General features: G+C 38.5%; 1 protein-coding gene across 1 annotated transcript in view; it reads right to left on the reverse strand.

The window, feature by feature from the left end:
* Positions 1-21,424, reverse strand: part of PolA1 (DNA polymerase alpha catalytic subunit) — an 81,600-nt gene that overhangs the window by 12,482 nt on the left and 47,694 nt on the right. The window contains exons 18-20 of the mRNA XM_071584284.1: positions 20,555-20,873; positions 6,069-6,174; positions 2,594-2,663 (exon numbers count right to left, since the gene is read on the reverse strand). Of these exons, the coding sequence (XP_071440385.1) occupies positions 2,594-2,663; positions 6,069-6,174; positions 20,555-20,873 (495 nt within the window). The remainder of the gene's footprint in view (positions 1-2,593; positions 2,664-6,068; positions 6,175-20,554; positions 20,874-21,424) is intronic.

Raw genomic sequence — 21,424 nt, forward strand, 5'->3', positions numbered from 1 at the left:
AACCCCTCGTTGGCTCTCGTCATCGCCGCTGTATATTATTCTATACTTATCACTCCAGTAATCCCGCTATCTTTCCATCTCACCTCGCATAGACCTAAAATATCTATATTTCCCCTTGCCATCTCTTGCTTAACATTCTCCAATTTCCCCATCCGCATCATTGTCCTAACATTCCACGTTCCTATTCTAACTAATGTGGTCTTCTTCTCCTGCGTCTTCTGTCCTGCTACTGCTGGTTTTCCCTTGCAAGGGTTTCGTGGGATGACGACCGCGGAAGCCTTGCCTCCCCTGCTGCCGGGCACGCCACACGGCCGATTGGGCCGAGTTCCGTAGTTTCCAGGACTCAAAATCTCTGTTTTATCCATCATGTAAATCTTGGGAATGATAATTGAGGTGGTTTCCCGTTGCCTTCCTCAATAGTGTTTTTAACGTGACACCATCACTTACTGGCCGCCCCACTGGGGTCAGATGCCATTGCAGCTGCCTCACTGAGGAACAGATGCTGCGTGGACTACCTTTCGTCTGGCTCCTAACCTTCGACCTATCTGGCATGGGTGACCCTACCAGGAGCAATTTTTATTACTCCCGCCAGTACAGCTCTAGGGGTCATCGGAACGCACAAGCCCTTCCACCACGTCAAGGTTGTAGTCCGGGGAGGATTACTCATTATATCATGAAATTTTTAATATTCAATTTCATCCCCACCAAAAAAAATGCATAGCCTTCCCTCTTTTGAGGATAAATGGGTTTATGTTAAGTGCTCTACTGTGACAAAATTCTTAGGATTCATGAGACTCTCTCCTGGGAAATTCATGCTGATTAAATAAGCTCTTAAGTTCCCTTAGGATGTTACCTCCAGAGAAAATCGTAGCCCTGGTTGACAATGTCTGAGAAGGCTCTTTCAGTTTAATATGCATTCATTCATAGCAGACTGAAATTACCACGTAGGGGTACTTATACCATTCCATGTAACTCTTTAGCTGCAAAAATGGGCATTAAGAATCCAAGGTAAAGTTCCAAGGGCAAGTATTTGTAGGCCTTAACTGAAAAAATTCAATATTTCAACTATTCCCTGTATGCATATATTCCCTGACATCATTATCGCTCAGCAAAACAAAGTCATGCTCACTTTGTAAAAAAATGTTGATAAACATAGGCACAGCACAAGAGGTTGTAATGACTTCTGGATAACTGCCCATAATTTAGCAATTTTTAAAGAACCTTTGTCACGTTAGTGTGATTTTCCTGAAACCATTACCTAGAAAACTGAGGGAAAAAGATAATTTTTTGTCATTTAAGTCTTAACTTGAACAATTCCTGCGCAAACATTAATTATACTGTGGTTGAATTCACATCTCTCCCTGTAGATAAATAATTTTAATCTTATTTACGCTGTTACTGCAACTGTTTACTGTTTTTTTTAATTGTGGCTTTGTATTTGTATTCACATTCTACTTGAAATGATGGTGTGTTCCATACATGTCATATACATGATTTTTAGGAACCATTAAACATTATTATTAATTAACTTCTTCTTAAATGATCATTAGAATGGGAAAAAACACTCAGCAATATTAATTCATCAGCAGCTGTTAACTTGGTAAACTTTGTTTGCATGCAGAAATCCTGCTACTGTCAATAAATTGAGAGTAAATTCTATTCCACATCAAAAAGTACCCACTGTACATCCTTAAATATTTCAGTAAGATGGGGAATAAGGAACGGAACTGGCCCCCCTAACTGGATATGTAAATTTCACATGCTGTCAGGCTTAGTACAGGGTGAACTCTACCATCACCTACCAAACTGACCTTAAGGTTGATTGCTGTGTTTTGGTTTATATAAGCAACATGTGGCTATGGAAAGATATTTACAAGAATACAACAAGTGAAAATTGTTATCAAAGCTCTTGGCATTATAGTATTTACTGCATGAAATTGGCTCACAGAAGAGCATAATATTTCCCACTTGGACCATTATGTGTCCATCTCCAAGCAAACAAGGCCGAGAAGTCACCTACAAAGTATTATGATTGTCAACAATAAGGCTTTAATCCTCAGAAAAATATTCAAGTACCTAGAAAATGGTAACATACCTATGAATTGATTTAAGTATTTCTAAGGCAGCATGTGATGCTACTACAGTGATTTCAATAACAATTTCAATGACAGATTCCAATGATTTCAGTCAATTTAGCTTGTATTTATAAAAATGGAAACTGATTGATGTTAATTAAACAAGTTTGCATAATGTATGTCAATCGATATGTTGTTCTTAATCCAGAGGAAGTTGTTGAAAAAGAGGAAATAGACTTGAATTCACTGCTATATGCTAAGGTTGAAACAGAGCATATCAAAACAACTTCAGCTCTAACCACTTATTCCAGTAAATTCCATGAATAAGTAAACAACTATAATATCATTTTATAACTGCATAACCAAAAGCCTCATCTCCAAAAAGTGCACATTAAAAAAATTTAACTGTTCTCTCACACAGAATATCAGTGATGCTTCCTGGTTCTTCTGTCATAATGCAATGAATTCACTTAAAATATTGTATTAAGCTAAGGAGAAATTTTGGATTACCAACTCACAGTATTCCTGTATGGCCCATCCACTTCATTTATAGCACAGCATTTATCATTCATGCAGATGAATTGGAACCTATGAAAGATTGGAAAGAAAATTAGATGTAGGTGCAATATTTTGGATGTCCGCCATAAAAAACGCTTGTACAAGTACAACCACTTATTCAACCATTCTTGTAAACAATCACTGTGTAGAAGTGTTTATGTAAGTACTGCCTAGAGAAAGACATCCCCATGGCACAACTAAACACTTGGCCAAAATGTGACCCAAGATAAATTAGAGAGACTCTTAAGATAAATTAGTAACAACAGAGAGCTGCAGTTTATGTACAACCATTTGCTGTTATGCCTATATGACAGGAGGCTTTAGAATTAAAGCTGTTGATTTCCTGATAATACTTCGATGGTTAATTATGGATTGATTTTTACATCCTCTCTCATCAGTGCCAAATAATTTTCACTCACATGATACTAAAGAGTCATACGGCACTCCCGTCATGATTACATTTCATTAGCATAATACTTAAGTGACATTTTTGTACTCTTGCAGAATGCAGTGGGTAGAGCATTGGGCTAATGAGAAGGACCTTGGTTTAACTCATCCCCTCATAGCTTCTTCCACTGACACTCCATTTCCTGCATTTCATATTCCATTGTTGGCCTTCCTCTGTAATTCTTCCACTACATGCTTTCATCAATTATGATCTTCAGAGAGATGCCATGCCCCAGGATGTCCAATAAATTTCTCACTTCCTGCATATGAACATTGAATTGAGCTTTGTTGAATTTCCCATTTGTTGATCGCCCTCGTGGATCTTTCTGTATCCTCCACCCTACAATGATTCCGAGATCAAAAATAGCTTCTTGTTCCTTTCCTGTAAATGCAAATTGGTCCTCAATTATACACTCTTCTACTTCATTCTCCATTACTTCATACATTATTCTTGCCAGAATCTTCGATGTTCGAGTCTTCAGATTGGTTGTTCTGATGTTCCCATATTTCTCAGCCTTTTTTTGTATAGGAACAATAACAACCTTCATAGCGCCCATCAGTGTTTCTACTCTCATATAAATATCACATACAAGTATTAGATAATTTAGGTTTGTCAGGATCTATTTCCTAATCTTTATATTACTTCTGAAAGTTTCTTTTATGTCTCTGGTGCCTTTTTTGCTCAAGTCCTTTGATGCAGTGTCAAATTCAGGCCCGTGGATAAATTCTACTCTCCCTTCATCACCAACAGTAACCTTTCTTTTTCCTTCTTTAAATTTATCCAAATCTTACCATTGCTTCACTTTACCTTCAACTTCAAGATTTCATTTCACCATTGCCTAAACAGTATTGATATTGGCTCTACCTTCTTTGAAATGGCATTCCACAATTCTTTAAACTGCTTTAACTTTTTCTTTGGGCTAGTTTATCTTGCACCTCTTCATACAGTCTTCCTCCATTATTCCCTGGCTCTTTTTGCTTTGCTGTTGACTTAATTCAACCTTTTTGTAGCATTTTCCCCACCTCAAAACTTGACTTTTTGTACTTTCTTCTTCATTAGGTTAAGTATTTCATCAGTGGCCCACTGTTTCATTTAGCCTACAGTTTTCTTTATTGGAATTGGAAAACCAGTCCGTTTCTTTTCATCTTTCTTCTATCAACCATGTTTTGCCATACTTTTTCAATATTCTTTTCCAATTTCTGCAGGAAATCCAATCATGGATCAGTTGCTTTCTTCAATGTCTTAACTACCATCTAATCTTCACTCTCTTCTTCAGCTTCTTGAATTTAAAATGGCACTTCATTTGCACTAAATTGTGGTCACTGTCAAGATCTGCCCCAAGTAGCTTTTGCAGTCCTTTATTTGATTTCTAAATTTATACTTCACACATATGAAATCAATTTGTTATCTCTTACATCTCCTGGCATCCTCCATATGTATTATCTTCATGGGTGGTTCTGAATGAGTGTTTCTAACAATAATTTTTATATGTTGTAGAATTCCAAAACCTTTATCCTCTTTCATTTCACTCCCCTAGATTATATTTTCCAAACTTTTACTTTCTTGGCCTCTTCCAATGATTGCATTCCATTCCCTGAGTAAAATAGTTTCTCTCCTCCCTAACATTTTTTTCTACTTCAGTGATCTTATCATACATCTCCATTTTATCATAATCATAGTATGCTGTTGATGTATTAACTTTTACCAACGCAATATCTGTGGGTAACATTATTAACTTCATCAGAATGATTCTTTAATTGTATTTTATAAAGGTCTTCACTCTCATTACAGCACTCTTCCCATTATTATAACCCTCTCCTACCCTTCCATTAATGTAGCCTGTATGAATGATCCTGAAGCTGCCACTCCAAAAGTCCAAATCTTCAGGCCATTCCATTTTCTTCTACTTAAGATGTTTAACCCCATTATACCCATCTAATCTTGTATTCTCTAACCTCCAACACTCCTGAGTTGACTGGACATTATAAGTTCCAGTTCTAAGTTAACTGACATTTCACTGATGAACTCACTCAGGTAGTCCCCGACCAAAGATCTGATTGGGGAAATAATTTACCTTTGAAGTATTTTACTTGAGAGGTCTCCATCACATCTGTTCTAAAATCCAATTAAGAAAAATATAATTGGCGAGCTGCTACGTCTCCAGATAGTAATGTGTTGGTTTTCAATTTGCCTTCCACATTGCAGTGGTGCTACAGCCATTGAATTAAATTTTACCATGCTTGAAGTGAGATAAGTTATGATGCACCAACTACTGTGGTCTCCACCTTCACTCATAGAAATGAGGGCTGCTACCCTCCCCTTCATGTATTGGCTGCCTATTAATTGCTGGAAATCACTTGACAAGTCACAGCACCTTCATAGGCTTTCATAGAGTTTAGAGACCATCTTACCTAAGGATGGTCTTTTATGTCCTCCAACTACCGTCATAAGTTGTCCATGCATGCTTATTCACCAAGCTCGCTCACTGAAAAAGCAGCAGCTGACCTCTATATCTTGAAGTAAAGCCACCAACTGCAACCCAGTGGATGCACTACGTAGCTTAAAGCCATTCATCTCAAACAAATCAAAAATAAGAGCAAATTTGGGCTGGAAGACAGATTATGAATACATAGAACACTAAAGAATCAGAAGTAAACATGACAGGAGAGGCCTATAATGGGAAAATTAAACTAGGCACTTGAAATTTAAGTACTGCTTCTACTGACATTATAAATACTAAGGAGTCACCCACCAATACTCCTTTGTATGGTAAGTTCAATCTAACTTAATATAGAAATTTAAAAAGGCTTCAATAAACATTAAACTTTCAATTAAAGAGTTAGGAATTAATGCTTTCATGCAGGAAACTCAGCGTAGAATTATGTTAGACTGGCTAGCAATCATATTACCAACTTGGTTGAAATAAAAACAAGAAAATGCTTGATTCACAGTTATGTAATTTTGGAAGTAATATTAACTGTACTTGCCTCTCACATTCTCTGAAGTCCATCTTTGGCCCCACATCCACATTAATTGTATTGCATATTCCATCAGAGGGCAAAACTGGACGTTGTGTAAACACTGGGTCCAACCCTGTTAAGAAAAAATTCAGAAGATCAATCCTGAGAGAAACTTCAGCATAGATGAACATGAAAAAATCAGTTGAATCAGCCCTTTAAAATTATGTGACTGAAGGCAATATGATTCTTGAAGAGCACAGATTTTTACGGAATGGATACTCTCTCTTGGAGGCAGATCCATGTACATCAGCATTCCCAATATTCAGTTTTACAAACTCTCAAACTGCCACTAATCCTTATCATTTTGAACCTCATTCTCATTTCCATTAAGCATGCATGAACTTTGATGTCTACTGGAGAGAAAATAAGTCTACATGAGTGGTTCCCTCAAACTTTGATGAGGATACTATCAACAAAAACAAATATAATATAATCCTATGTATAAATGGATTTAACAATTAGAGAATAACGAGCTCATTGAATCAGATGAAATCAGAATGATTGAAGTGGTTTGTTTAGGGAATAACCCCATTTCCTCTCTGACTGGCTCCTCACCAAGTTCATAGATTCAGAACCATTCCTTAGACACTTTTTAAAACAGTATCCTACTAGATTAGGGCAGTTATTTAATGAACCTTGGGAATACACACCACTGTACACCTAAATCCTTACTAACATGAGACATAAATATCCTTAAGCCCCATTTATCCCAAAGCTTGAACTTTGCTTTGCTACTCCACAACTCCAGCAATAAAATGTAACTACTCAGATTTTCACAGCGTAGCAAATATGTCACATTTGCCACAACTGTATCTATACCAAAAAAAAACTAATTAGATATCCACCTATGCCCTACAATAGGAGAAATTAGATGGGGTGTTCGTTTACTTTTTATAAAATCAAAAGATGGCCTTAGCGGTTTTCGAAAAGGTTTGCTTCTATTAAGCCTCATCTCTCACTAGGCTGCTGTTAAGTTTTCAGCTATAACATAATATGATTTAATTTTCATGGTTGATTGAAGCAATCAATGTTTTTTTCTTTAGAAAAATGGAAAAAATGAGTTCCATACAGAATTTAAACATTTATAATTATTTAAAAGGCTTAAACACTGAAAAAGAACAAAGCTGAGAGCCAAGGCAAATTGGACAAAGTTCCTGTGTTTGCGACTGTTTACAATAAGGTCAAAAAAACCATTAACCAAGTAATCAGCCTGAAGGTTGGTTTCGTAGTTGATGGTAGAGTTCACCCAGGACTAAGCCCAACAGCCTATGAAATTCACACATCAGGGTAGGGGGGCCAGTTCCTCTCCCTGTGCTGGTTATGGTTTCCCAGGAAGATCTGGGTAAATGAGTTGAAATAAGCCACACATCCACAAATTATGAACATCATTTCGGACGACCAGTGGAAGTGACTTTCTCCAAAATGATTGACAAAATCCATGTTACGGTTTTCAGCAATCAACGGATCAAAGTTCAGCAAAAGGTGTAGGCCACAGGCATATCACCAGGTACTACATTGTTTTCAATTTTGCAGGAAAAATTGAACATGAAAAAAATTTCAGCAAGATGGGTGTCGCATTCACTACCAGTGGGGAATAAATGCATTTTTGTACTGGATTGGGAGACTAGTTTGGCACATTCTCGTCGCCACCCTGATGACTTTCTGCGTCAATAAATAACTGGATGAAACATGGATACACTACTTATCTCTGGATAAAAATTAATATATTTTCAAATTTAATGGCTCTCTCAAAGAATGGGATGTGTTTATGTAAATTGTAAAATATTATAGAATGTTTAAGGGTTCCTGCCTTAGTTCATCCCTCATTGTTCTGCAGTTACACTTATTTGTAAACATTTGGTACAAACTAACAGCGACAACAGCAGCACAGAAGACTAAGAAGAAGAAGACTGAATGGGAATGGGAACTTGGAATGCTAGGACAATGTTGAGGACAGGAAATTACAGAATATAAAGTGAGAGATGAAAAGAGGAAACAGATATTTTAGGTCTATGCAAGATGAGACAGAAGGACAGCAGGGATTGCTGGAGTGATAGTTATAGAATAATATACATTGGAACGAACGAGAGCATGGGGTTTGCACAATATTGAGTCAAAAGGTAGGAAGAAAGGTAGTCAACACAGAGCAAGCAACAGATAGAATACTACCTTGATCAAAAAGTTCCCGGAATAACCACCGTGTGGCGCTCCCATCGTTCCGATTTGAGTTCTGTTTTTTTGTTAAATTGGTACATCTGTTGTTGATATTCCCTTTAAATCTTAGTGTCATAACTTGACATTTGCAAAAGTTACGGTCGGTTTTCGGTATGTCCATCAGTGCTTCCTGCGATTTTTCCATTACTTCCTCTCGGCTGCTAAAACGCGTTCCCCGTAATGGTTTTTTAACTCGATTGAACAGAAAGAAGTCACAGGGAGCCAAATCAGGTGAATTCGGTGGCTGTTGGATGGTATTTGTTGCATTTTTCGTCAAAAAATTACGAATAATGATAGCACTGTGCGACGGTGCGTTATCATGGTGCAAAATCCACGAGTTTTCTGCCCACATTTCTGGTCTCTTTCGGCGAATTGCTTCACGCAAACGTCTCATAACGCCCAAATAATACTCTTTGTTTACTGTCTGGCCTTCTGGCAAAAATTCATGATGCACTACACCGTTGTAATCCATGAAAACCGTCAGCATTGCCTTCTTTTTTGACTGAAAACGACGTGGTTTTTTTGGTCTCGGCTCATTTGGTGAACGCCATTCACTTGCCTGATGTCTGGATTGCGTGTCGTACTCATAAACCCACGTCTCGTCTCCAGTAATGATCCTTTTGATGAATGTGGGATCGGATTCAGCCTCGCAAATCATGTCTTTTGCGACGTCAACACGGTCTCTTTTTTGCATGAAATTGAGGTCTTTTGGCATGCTACACGACGGAAACCCAAATCATTAACCACAATGTCTTGGGCGGATCCATAGGCAATGTTCAAGTCCTCCGCTATTTCTCTGATGGTTAATTTGCGGTTATTGACCATCATTTCTTTTACTTTATCAATTTTTTCACCGACTTTCGATGTCGATGGTCTGCCACTGCGTTCATCATCTTCGATTGACTCACGACCACTTCTGAACCGCTCGTGCCACTGGTAAACGACCGTTTTTTTTAGAGAATCGTTGCCGAAACACTTCCAACATTTCCAACGTCCGTTTGCCACTAAATCCGTTTTTTACGCAAAATTTAATACAAATTCGTTGTTGCAAATTTAAATCCATTTCTGAAATTGTAAAAAATCGCCAACACACACAGAGATAGATGTACTCTTGGCTACGTAACTTTTGCAAATGTCAAGTTATGACACTAAGATTTAAAGGGAATATCAACAACAGATGTACCAATTTAACAAAAAAACAGAACTCAAATCGGAACGATGGGAGCGCCACACGGTGGTTATTCCGGGAACTTTTTGTTCAAGGTAGTATTATTAGTAAAGATAAAAGCAGAACGAGCCAACTTGGTCATCGTTTAGATATACATGCCAGCAAGACATCATAAAGAGGAAGAATTCGATAGGATATACAAACAGTTAGAGGACATAATCACATATAGTCCTGCAGGTAAACATTTGATAGTTATGGAGGATTGGAAAGCAACAGTAGACTAAGGAAGGGATGGTATGAGGTGGGGGACTAAGGCTTATGCACGAGAAATGACCATGGGGAGGAAGCAATTGAGTTCTGCAGGAGACAGGAGTTAGTCACCACCAACACATGGTTCAGACACCACAAAGGCATAGTGTACATGGAAAATGCCAGGAGACTCAGAAAGGTATCAGTTAGATTAGGAGTATCAGCAGGGTGCACAACAGAAATTAACTTAACTGGCACCATTTGCACAGCTCAACGATCCGCCAAGCACAGATGGCGCATTGGGTCCCAGGTAACTTGTAGGCATTCCACGATGAGATAGAAATTGCATTAAGGGAGATGAAATCAAATAAGGCCATGGGGGTAGACAATATTCCTATGGAACTAATAAAAGGTTTCCGAAAATGAGGGAGGAAGTCTAAATGTACTAATCTGTAGCATCTATAAGGAAGGAATCTGGCCAGAATATTTCAGTATTAGTTCCTATTCTGAAAAAAGTAAAGGCTACATCATGTGAGGACTACAGGACAATAAATTTTATATCCCACGCAGCTTAAGTTGTTCTCAGGATCATCAACAAAAGGATGGAGAGTACAGCAAATGATTACTTAGGGGATGATCAGTTTGGGTTTAGGAAGGAGATATGCACGAGTGATATCATTGTCGTAATGAGATCACTAATTGAAAGGAATAGAGAATACAATCAGGATGTATTTGCCTGTCTCGTACATTTTGAAAAGGTATTTGATAGTAAATTGGGAAAAACTACAGACTATTATACAGAAAATAGGAATAGATTGGAGGGATAAGACATGATAGAGATATAAGGGCTAATCCAAAACCTGTACATGTCTCAGACTACTCAGGTGCAAGTGGGGGATGGAGCATCTAAATGGGCAATGTTAGAAAGAAGAGTAGGATAGGTAAGGATAAGGGTCTATTATCACTGGTGCTGTTCAATGCATACATGGAGGAAATGATCAAAGAGGTATGGGAAGAACTGGAGACAGGAATGAAAGTCAGTAAGAAATTCATGAACAAGGTGTGATCAAAAAAGCCATGACTGATTTTATAACTTGTTTTTTTCGACCGATACAGCTTAATCAAACTTGTCGCCCTCAAAGTACAAGTAATCAATTAGATTTGCTGATGACCAAGCTCTGGTTTGTCAGTCAGCCAAGAGATAAAGTATTTCTGAGTGAATTGGAAATTCAGTGCAATACTTGTAGATATGGGATGAGAATCAATATATTTAAATAAAACAAAAGTGACCTGGTTTCCCAGAGAGAGCAATGGTAGTGAAACGTTAAAATAGGAGGGCAAAAACTTGAGCGGGCGGAACTGTTTAAATATATCGGAAGTGTTTTGGACCGAAATGGTCAAAGTAGTGGGGATATAAGGAAGAGAATTGCATTAGGCAAAGAAGTTTTCACCAGGAGAAGGGAATTGATGACAGGGACATTGAGTAAGGATGTTAAGAAAATGCTTGTTCAAATCTTTGATAAAGAGAGTGGTTATACATGGCACAGAAATGTGGTCATTGAAGCAGGATGATAGGCATAGATTAGAGGCTTTCGAAATGCGGATGTGGAGAAGGATAGGGAACATAAAGTGGACAGAAAGCAAAACAAATGAGAAGTTGCTAGCTATGGTGGGGAGGAGAGGTGGTTTTTGGCAGAAATCATATGGGGGCAGGAAAAATGGATGAAAAGCATATTGATCGGCAGTGGGGCGTTGAAGACTGTGATAGAGGGGAGAATTCTGTTGGAGTAAAAATTAGAGCACAAGGTATTTCTGGCGAGTGCCCTGAATGTCAAAGTGAAGAAATTCAAACAAGTGTGAGTAAATGGCAGGAGTAACTACAGGTAGGATAGGGTTGTTGGACGGAATGAAGGTAGGAAGTAAGTACACAGAGATGAAGAGGGGCTTGTATTAGAGTAGGATGTTGGGTTGTATTTTGTAAGGAGAGGCAAGATATTTATTTGGTAGTTAGGCTCATCCAAAACCTAACTTGACTGGTATATTACCTAAAAAAAAACAGCATTTGCTAGCATATTTGTCATTAATATTTGTTTGGTGTAGAACATTGTTGATTGATTATGCCACTATAAGAACCAAGAGAGTACAGCTACTTTTATATTCACTTTTGTAATGATTTAATAATGACATCGTAGTACATTGCTTATTACTTACTAATTAACTGTATGCTTGCTGTTTCCATTATATGCACCCTTGTTTAGTTTCATTAAAGACTGTATCCTCATGTTTAAACTAGTCACAATTCTATATAAAAGTTTACAAATTATACATTTTGGGCCGCTATCTCCTTTCTTCTTGGATGGTCTTATTTCTGACACTGTCATTGGCTCCTTAAACTTTCTTTACTTCTTGTCATTTATTCAACACTGAATTATATCATTTAGTGTATTATAGTTTGTTTTTTTAGACTATAAGGTTTTCGCCAGCATTATCTTATTTAACAACAGCCTGGACGTCCTGGAGTTATCACCTTACTGCGACGACTACCATGCTGTCGCTGAGATAACGTCAGGGAAAAGCTCAATAATAATAATAAGTGCATATTTTCCTCCGAGCAGGTGTATCAAACCGTTCATAGAACACATAAGAAAAATCGTTAAGGAAAATCGAAGTCATAAAATCTTACTATGTACAGATAGTAATGCCAAAAGTGAAACCTGGTTTCATAGGTTTACGGACTCTAGAGGAAAGTTAATTGAAGAACTAGTCCTAGCTGAAGACCTCTACATTGCTAACTGTATCGGAGAACCGTTTACCTTCTCCAGTCCGAATGGCAAATCCAACATAGACCTGACTATCGGTAATGCCAAAATCATCCGAAATATCACCAACTGGAAAGTCCGGCCAGGGAAGATTACCAGTGACCACCAATTGATCACCTTCGACATTAAGGAAGCTAGTTACAGGGAAACACCCGAAATGAGATATATACTGAAAAACGCTGATTGGGAAAAATGCGAGGAAACCTTCCTGAACGAACTAGTAGCCTCGGAACGGAATACTCCATGGACACCAACAACGGAGCAAATAGATCTTAATATAGCAAGACTAACCAAAGCTATTAAAAGCTCCATGAAAACAAGTATTCCAGTAAGATATTACAGAGGAAAAACTCATCCTTGGTGGAATGACGACCTAAACAACCTCAAAAAGCAAGTCCACAAACTGAGAACCGTCTTCCAAAAGAGTCGAAACGAGGACAGAGGAATCCATTGTCTGAGATACCTAGCAAAGCTAAGGATATATAAGGAACATATTAAAAAATCCAAAGAAAATGCTTGGAGGAAGTTTGCTAGACAAAACTTTGGAGACAACTCCTGGGGCTTTATCTACAAGCTGTTCTCAGATAAACTGAAACTCCCAACAATACCAGGGACTAGAAGAAATGACAAGGGTGAGGTAATGCTGATAGAAGAATGGATGGACGAAATGTTGGACACCCTTCTACCTGACGAAGATCAATCAGATAATTGTTACCACGAGTCTACCAGGAGAATGTACAATGAACCGCTTGAGAAAAGCGCCGCAAGGCTCTTCTCAGACGAGGAAGTCAGTGAAGCCATCTACCTGATAAGAGATGGCAAAGCCCCCGGCCACGACCAGATTCCGGGTACTGTAATAAGAAAACTGTGTCAGCCTATCTCAGGAGAGCTAACCAATATCATTAATGATTGTATAGTCCTCTCATACTTTCCGAACACCTGGAAACTTGGGAAGCTACACGCTATTCTAAAGGATAAGCGTAAAGGCCCAGCGAACGCTGAAGCATTCCGACCAATCACTCTCCTCCCAGAGCTGGGAAAGGTAATGGAGAGACTTATTAAAAAGAGAATTATAGAAGAGGCTGGGGAATGCCAGATCTACCACCCCAAGCAATACGGGTTTACTCCATGGAGAAGCACGATTGATGCCATAACTAAACTGCTGAGACTAACTAACAACGATTGCAAATACACCATGGTGGTTTTTATAGACATAAAAGGCGCTTTTGATTCCGTCTGGTGGCCATCCGTAATTAAAGAACTAAAATATTTAAGGGTCTCCAACAACCTAATAAAATTAGTCAAAAACTATTTTACCAACCGCGTCATAGAATACTCCAGCAAACACCTCAAGTTCTCTAAAGTAGCCACGAAGGGGTGCCCACAGGGTTCGGTTCTTGGCCCAACCTTGTGGAACCTCTTAACCAATTCGCTTTTAAGAGAAGAACTCCCGGATAGGTGCGATATTATCGCATACGCGGATGACATCGCAGTAACTATCCCTGGAAACAGCAGAAAAGAGCTGGAAATGTTGGCGGAGAAAACTCTACTTATCCTAGAAACCTGGGCAAAAAGTAACAAACTGAAGTTATCCATAGAAAAAAGCCAATACATGACCCTAGGAGCAAAAATATTAAGAAACCCGGCATGTAAAATCAATGGGAAACAGCTAAAGAGAACGAAGACCTTTAAATACCTCGGCATACACATAGACGATAAACTTACCTTCCAACCTCACGTGAACTACACTTGCTCAAAGGTTAAGACTATCTTTGGTGCCATAAGAAGGCTTTGCCGTTGTACATATGGCCTCAAACCGATGGAAAACATTTATGAGGGAGTAGTAATACCCATTGTCACTTATGGGTGCGAAATTTGGTCCCATAGAGTCAATCTCGCAAGATTCGAGAGAAAGCTAAAGGAGACACAGCGTGCCTGCTTGATAGCGATGTGCAACAGCTATTCCACCGTGAGCTGCGACGCACTCTGTATAGTGGCTGCAACTCCACCTCTAAAATACCGAATTTGGGAAAGAATTGCTATAAACAAATCGAGGAAAAAATTAAATATAGAGTATTTCAACCTCTCGTTAGATGCAGAAAATGCAGTACAAATATCAAAATTAAAAAGACTACTGAGACAGGAAACACATAGAGAATGGAACGACGAATGGAACAGAACAGAAAAGGGAAGGAAAACACACCGTATATTTCCGAACATAGATGACCGGATTAAATTAAATATTAAACACACATCAGCAAGCACACAAGTGTTAACCGGACATGGAAACTTTAACTCCTACTTAAACTTCATAGGGAAATGTTTTACCCCTCTGTGTAACTGTGGAAAAGAAGACACAGCAGAACACAGAGTGGAGGATTGTGTTTACTATGAGACAGAGCGGCAACTCTTATGGAACAATATGGAAGAGAAGCTAACGAGCTTTAGGGAAATGATCACATTCTGCCTACAGAACAACAATAACCTGCTCGGAAAATTTGCAATAAGAAAACCAGCAAATAGTGAACCACAACAAGCGAACTAACTGGGAAATATTTTGTGTAAAATTTTATGTAAAATGTAGCAATGTATTCTATATGTCTATTGAGTGATTTTTTTTTTCTTCAATTGTTTATCATTAGTTTAACTCCCAACATACTACCTTGATCAAAAATTTCCCGGAATTTATTCAGAAAATTAAAAATACAAGTTTATTCATCTAAATCTATATTGTCCCCTTCAAAGTAATCCCCATCGACTGCAACACACTTATGCCAGCGCTTGATCCAATCCTCGAAACATTTTTTATATTCGGTTTTCGGTATGTCCATCAGTGCTTCCTGCGATTTTTCCATTACTTCCTCTCGGCTGCTAAAACGCGTTCCCCGTAATGGTTTTTTAACTCGATTGAACAGAAAGAAGTCACAGGGAGCCAAATCAGGTGAATTCGGTGGCTGTTGGATGGTATTTGTTGCATTTTTCGTCAAAAAATTACGAATAATGATAGCACTGTGCGACGGTGCGTTATCATGGTGCAAAATCCACGAGTTTTCTGCCCACATTTCTGGTCTCTTTCGGCGAATTGCTTCACGCAAACGTCTCATAACGCCCAAATAATACTCTTTGTTTACTGTCTGGCCTTCTGGCAAAAATTCATGATGCACTACACCGTTGTAATCCATGAAAACCGTCAGCATTGCCTTCTTTTTTGACTGAAAACGACGTGGTTTTTTTGGTCTCGGCTCATTTGGTGAACGCCATTCACTTGCCTGATGTCTGGATTGCGTGTCGTACTCATAAACCCACGTCTCGTCTCCAGTAATGATCCTTTTGATGAATGTGGGATCGGATTCAGCCTCGCAAATCATGTCTTTTGCGACGTCAACACGGTCTCTTTTTTGCATGAAATTGAGGTCTTTTGGCATGCTACACGACGGAAACCCAAATCATTAACCACAATGTCTTGGGCGGATCCATAGGCAATGTTCAAGTCCTCCGCTATTTCTCTGATGGTTAATTTGCGGTTATTGACCATCATTTCTTTTACTTTATCAATTTTTTCACCGACTTTCGATGTCGATGGTCTGCCACTGCGTTCATCATCTTCGATTGACTCACGACCACTTCTGAACCGCTCCTGCCACTGGTAAACGACCGTTTTTTTTAGAGAATCGTTGCCGAAACACTTCCAACATTTCCAACGTCCGTGCGCCACTAAATCCGTTTTTTACGCAAAATTTAATACAAGTTCGTTGTTGCAAATTTAAATCCATTTCTGAAATTGTAAAAAATCGCCAACACACACAGAGATAGATGTACTCTTGGCTACGTAACTTTTGCAAATGTCAAGTTATGACACTAAGATTTAAAGGGAATATCAACAACAGATGTACCAATTTAACAAAAAAAACAGAACTCAAATCGGAACGATGGGAGTGCCACACGGTGGTTATTCCGGGAACCTTTTGATCAAGGTAGTATATAAGCACCTGTAGATGTTAAAATTTTAGAAAAACTTTCCTTATGTCTGATTATTTTTGTCTGTTTTGTTATGTATGTTGTTTCCTTATGTCTCATTATTGTTTGTAAAAAGGGGAACTAAGATTCAAAGGAATCCCCAACTAACTGTGAAGTAAAATAAAAGTGGACCCAGGAAACCATTGGTCAAATGGGTCCAAAAATTAAAAAAAAATTAAATTAATTTCCATGCATGACTCTGTCTGGTACCCCATCTCATGGCACAGTGTGAACCTTCACATCCCGAATTTAACTATTTGTTCTGTGGGTTAATGTTTCCAGGAGTGTACATTCCTTGCAATCCTTGCTCTTCTATTTTCCTATTTTGACATGATATGCCTTGAAGTCTCCATGCCCAGTTAATATTTGGGATAACTTTTTAGTGAATGTCAGTTGTGCACTTTTTATTGTTTGAATCTGGGAATATTCGGTAAAGCATTTGCCATTCTCTCATTCAGTCCATTCTTTTCCACAATGTTCTTCCATGATTCTTCAGATCATCTTTATCAGAGTACTTATCTTCTGTCCTTCAGAGTTAAGTTCCGTACCAAGGTAGGAAGTGGTATCATCCCTTTTGATTTCTATCCGGCCACACATTCCACCACCAAGTATTTTCATGGCTGTTCCATCACAACCATGTTGAGAGCCATTGTGCTTACTAAGCTGTAACTGTACATAATTGGGATTAAGCAGGCACACTGCGCTTCCTGCAGATTTCTTTCTTCAGCAGCCTTGTTTCCCCAAATCATCGTCCCGTTTGTCACTATTGGTTTAATCACCCCATGGTAGATGTCGAATAGTGAATTTTGTCTGTACTTAGTCCCAAAGTATCTTCTGAGGACGTGTGAAAGATCTTTTGGTACCATGCACTCGGTGGACATTGAGGGATCCAGGTTCAAATTCCAGTCCAGTCAAATGATTTTTACACTCTGAAATTGTTGCATTGAATTACCATTTAGTTCATGTGTGGGTGAAGAGTTAATTTTTCATTGATGTATATCCCTAGGTATTTATATTTACTTGCCCTCACTATCAGCTGTCCAAATACTTGGGACTGCGGAGTTTCATTAGAGGGTGTTTCCAATAATTATATATTCACTTTTCTTTGCTGACAACTTCAAACTTTTCTTTTTTCAACTTCTTTCTACCCAGTCTTCAACAATACTCATGTTTTCCATTGCTTTCCCTTCTAATTCCCTCCTTGAGTTCCCTCAGATCACTACAGCCATGTCATCCACATATGCGATGATGTCACATTCTCACAGAAAATTCGGTCTCTGTAGTTGGTTCATGATAAAGGTCCCAAAACTGAATCCTGCGGTCTTCCTTTCCGAGCGATTTTTTTGGCACCATCTTATTTTGATTGAAAGGCTACTTTCCTTTTGGCAAAGTATCTCCTTGCTAACCTCGTTATGTTTCTTGGGAAGTGTTGTCTTTTCATTTCAGCAATAATCGACAGCCAGTAGACTGAGTCAAAAGCTCTTTGCATGTATAAAAAGAGAAAGAGCATATATTTTCCTCTGCTAGTGGCGATGAATTTCATCACTTTATAAATTTCAGCATCCATACTTATTTATGCAGAAACTGTAATGTTTAGGATGGTACAAGTTTTCAATGCCCATTCTTGTTTTAATCAATCTATCTAAGACCATCTTTAGATTTAGGATGTTGGTCAATTTCCCATTTTTCCACCCTTCGGGGAAATATCCGAAGAGCAGGCAGTTAGTGCATATTAGGAGAAGAGTTTCAGCTACTGAATGAGATATCACACCTTTCCGTTGGCTTGCAAGGTACTATGTAGTTGCTCCATTTTACTCATCATTCCTGGTATTCCATCGTGTAGACTTGTTTTTCTTTCATCTCGGCATTCCTCCTCACATTCTTTAGTCTTAATGGTTCAATGTCTTCCGTTTCTGCTTCCATGAGGTGTTGCTCCCTGTCTTCAGTGTCATGGCACCATTCCAAGATATGATATTCATGGTCCTTCACTAGGGGCACTCCATCAGACTCTTTTTGAGCTAGGCCATGAATAACTGGTGTCTTCAACTTTTCCAAAATGGGTTGGTAGACAAAGCCCCAGGCATTTTCACAGAAGTTTGTCCCCACAAATGCATTCCAACTTTCCTCTTTTTCCTTAATAATTTTTAATTTATATTCCTGCATTCTCTCCACATACTTTCGGTATGAAGAGCTGCAAAGTCCTCAGGTATATGTCTGCATTTTCCTGCTGAGGGTCTTAAAATTTCTTTTCAATTTATGGAGACTATTAATTCAAATTCTCTTAAAACCTACCATCCAGGAAATCAAAACCCTTTGGAATTTCAATATGTGGTCATAATGGTCTCCTTTCCTTACCAACTTAACTTTCGGGAGCAACCGGAAATTTCCTGGAACCAAATCTGGCAAAAACTGAAGATGATCAAGGACTGTGATTCCTTTTTTCACGAAAAACTCGTGCATGAGCTTTTATTTGACGGCTGGAGCATTGTCATATAGGAACAACCTAAAACCTTGCATTTAACATTCAGATTGAATTTGAAGAATTTTCACCCACATATGATTAAGGATGAGATAATAATCAGAGTTCATCATTTGACCTCATTGTATTATTTCCTTACGAATGGACTCCTCTGGAATCGATGAAATCTCACAAAATCTTTTAGGTTTCTAATTTCATATGCTCTTAGATTTTACTTTTATATTTTATACAAAATACTTTTACCAATAAAAATGGTTGAATTTTCTATTTGAGCATATCTTATTGTTATAAACAGCAAATGAAATGCATAAGAACTTGGCAATTCTTGAACTCAGGTTTGATTGCCATTGAACTCTCAAAATTTTGCATGGTGGTGAGACCTCGTAATAAAACCAGTTTAATTTTCAATTCAGTTAATATATAAGAAGAAGCATATCATATATTTACAGTCGATATCATTTGGGTGTGGGAAAATCCAAAACCCACTTTACCTCCCTTTGGGAATCTATGATGCATAAAACTTGTTCAATATGCATTCCCTGACCATAATCCAGTTGCTAAAGGTCTATGATACAAAGTGTTGTTTGGGGAAGATATTGCAGCACAAAAACGGATGCTATGAGGTTATTTGTCCCAAAAAGCATCACAAAATTAAAGGCAGCTCCCTAATAAGAATATTATATAATTGGCAAACCAAAATGTTAACCTCATATACGTGTTTCAGTGAAATAGAGGCAATACAAAATTGCAATAATTGAATAATGAATGAGAAAAAGCTACACAATTTGTATTATCTTCACAGCGTAAGAGACATAAATACAAGGTCTGTCCAAAAAGTATAGCAAATTTTGAATTTCGGCGGGTTACGTATATTTGATTTTTTTGTGGCCTTATGTCTCTCCCTGCAAGTTATGCCTAATTAGCGCGAAGCAATCTGCCACAAAACGCCCGGATTTGTGAAAGAATAAAAATTTGCTTTTGCACCATGACAACGCTCCTGCTCAAACATCGTTGCTTGTGCGCAAATTTTTGGCCAAAAACAACACACTAATGATGCCGCAGCCACCGCATTCCCAAGACCTTGCCCCCAGTGACTTTTTCTTGCTCCCAAAACTGAAGAGGCCCATGAAAGGACGATGCTACACTATGATAGACAAGATAAAAACTGCATCGAAGGAGGAGCTGAACAAGATCACAAAAAATTATTTTTGAAGTACTTGGAGGATTGGAAAAAACATAGGCACTAGTGTATAATATCTAATGGGGATTACTTTGAAGGGGACAAAATAGATATTCATGAATAAATAAATAATTTTTGGAAAAACACAAAAGTCATGATACTTTTTGAACATACCTCATACAAGGTGCCTCAAAATATATAGCCATAATGAGATTAAGCGAAATTTTGATACATTCATCTATTCACTAGCTTCCATCCCTCAATCATTTTGGATATTAAATGATTAATTCCAAACCAAAATGTATAGAAAATGAACAAACCCCATACCAAGGCAGATAGCAATGCGGTTGGCATCCATTCCAGGTATCGGCTGACACAGTCTTGACACAACAGGATGAATCTGCTGAGCCAAATAGTAGTGGATGTCAACCGTTAATGCTGTAGAACTGTCTTGAGACAACTGGCGTTTGGCCAATTCCTCAGGATGGTATGCTCTTTGTGCAGAAGAATTTTTAGTATTATCATTGCATATCACGTAGGGGACAGTATCACCGCGAAGCAGAGGACGTGCACTTGCCTCTGCATTATAGCGCAATGCCACCTGAACATGTGCCATTGACTTTGCATCAGCATAAGTTTCAGGACTCTGCAAAAGAAAAAAGTAGGGGATAAATAAAAAGGATATAGGAGGCCTGTCAGTAAAGGAACGGGCCTTGAATTTTCTGGCAAACAGTAGTGATGCTAGGAAGGTACCACTGTGCACAATGGAAGGAGACAGCTTAATGTGCATGCTTGAATTTTTCGAGTGAGCCAGTTACTGCCTGCCGGCTGCCAAGTTAGGTGCTCTCTTGTATGTATTTATCACTTTTTCATTTTTCTTAAGATGACTGAGCAACTTTGATTTTGTTGGGTCATCCAGTTATCATGATGTTCAGAGAATCAGGATCTGTGCTGGTGGTGTCCAGTAGGGCCTGTGCTGGAGGTGAGTGGTGGGTGTAGGAATACGACCCGACAAAATCAACTCATTCAGTCATCTTAAGAGAAATCAAAAAGCGATGAAAAAAAATGACAGTATCCTAACTTGGTGGTCAGCACGCAGCAACTGGCTCACTCCGAGTTGGACCAAAAATTCAAACATGTACATTTAGCTGTCTCATTCCACTATGCTCAGTGGAAGGAGACAGCCGCAGAATCACT

This window comes from Hetaerina americana, unplaced genomic scaffold, assembly GCF_022747635.1.
Source record: "Hetaerina americana unplaced genomic scaffold, ioHetAmer1.1.p SCAF_17, whole genome shotgun sequence".
Taxonomy (NCBI): Eukaryota; Metazoa; Arthropoda; class Insecta; order Odonata; family Calopterygidae; genus Hetaerina; species Hetaerina americana.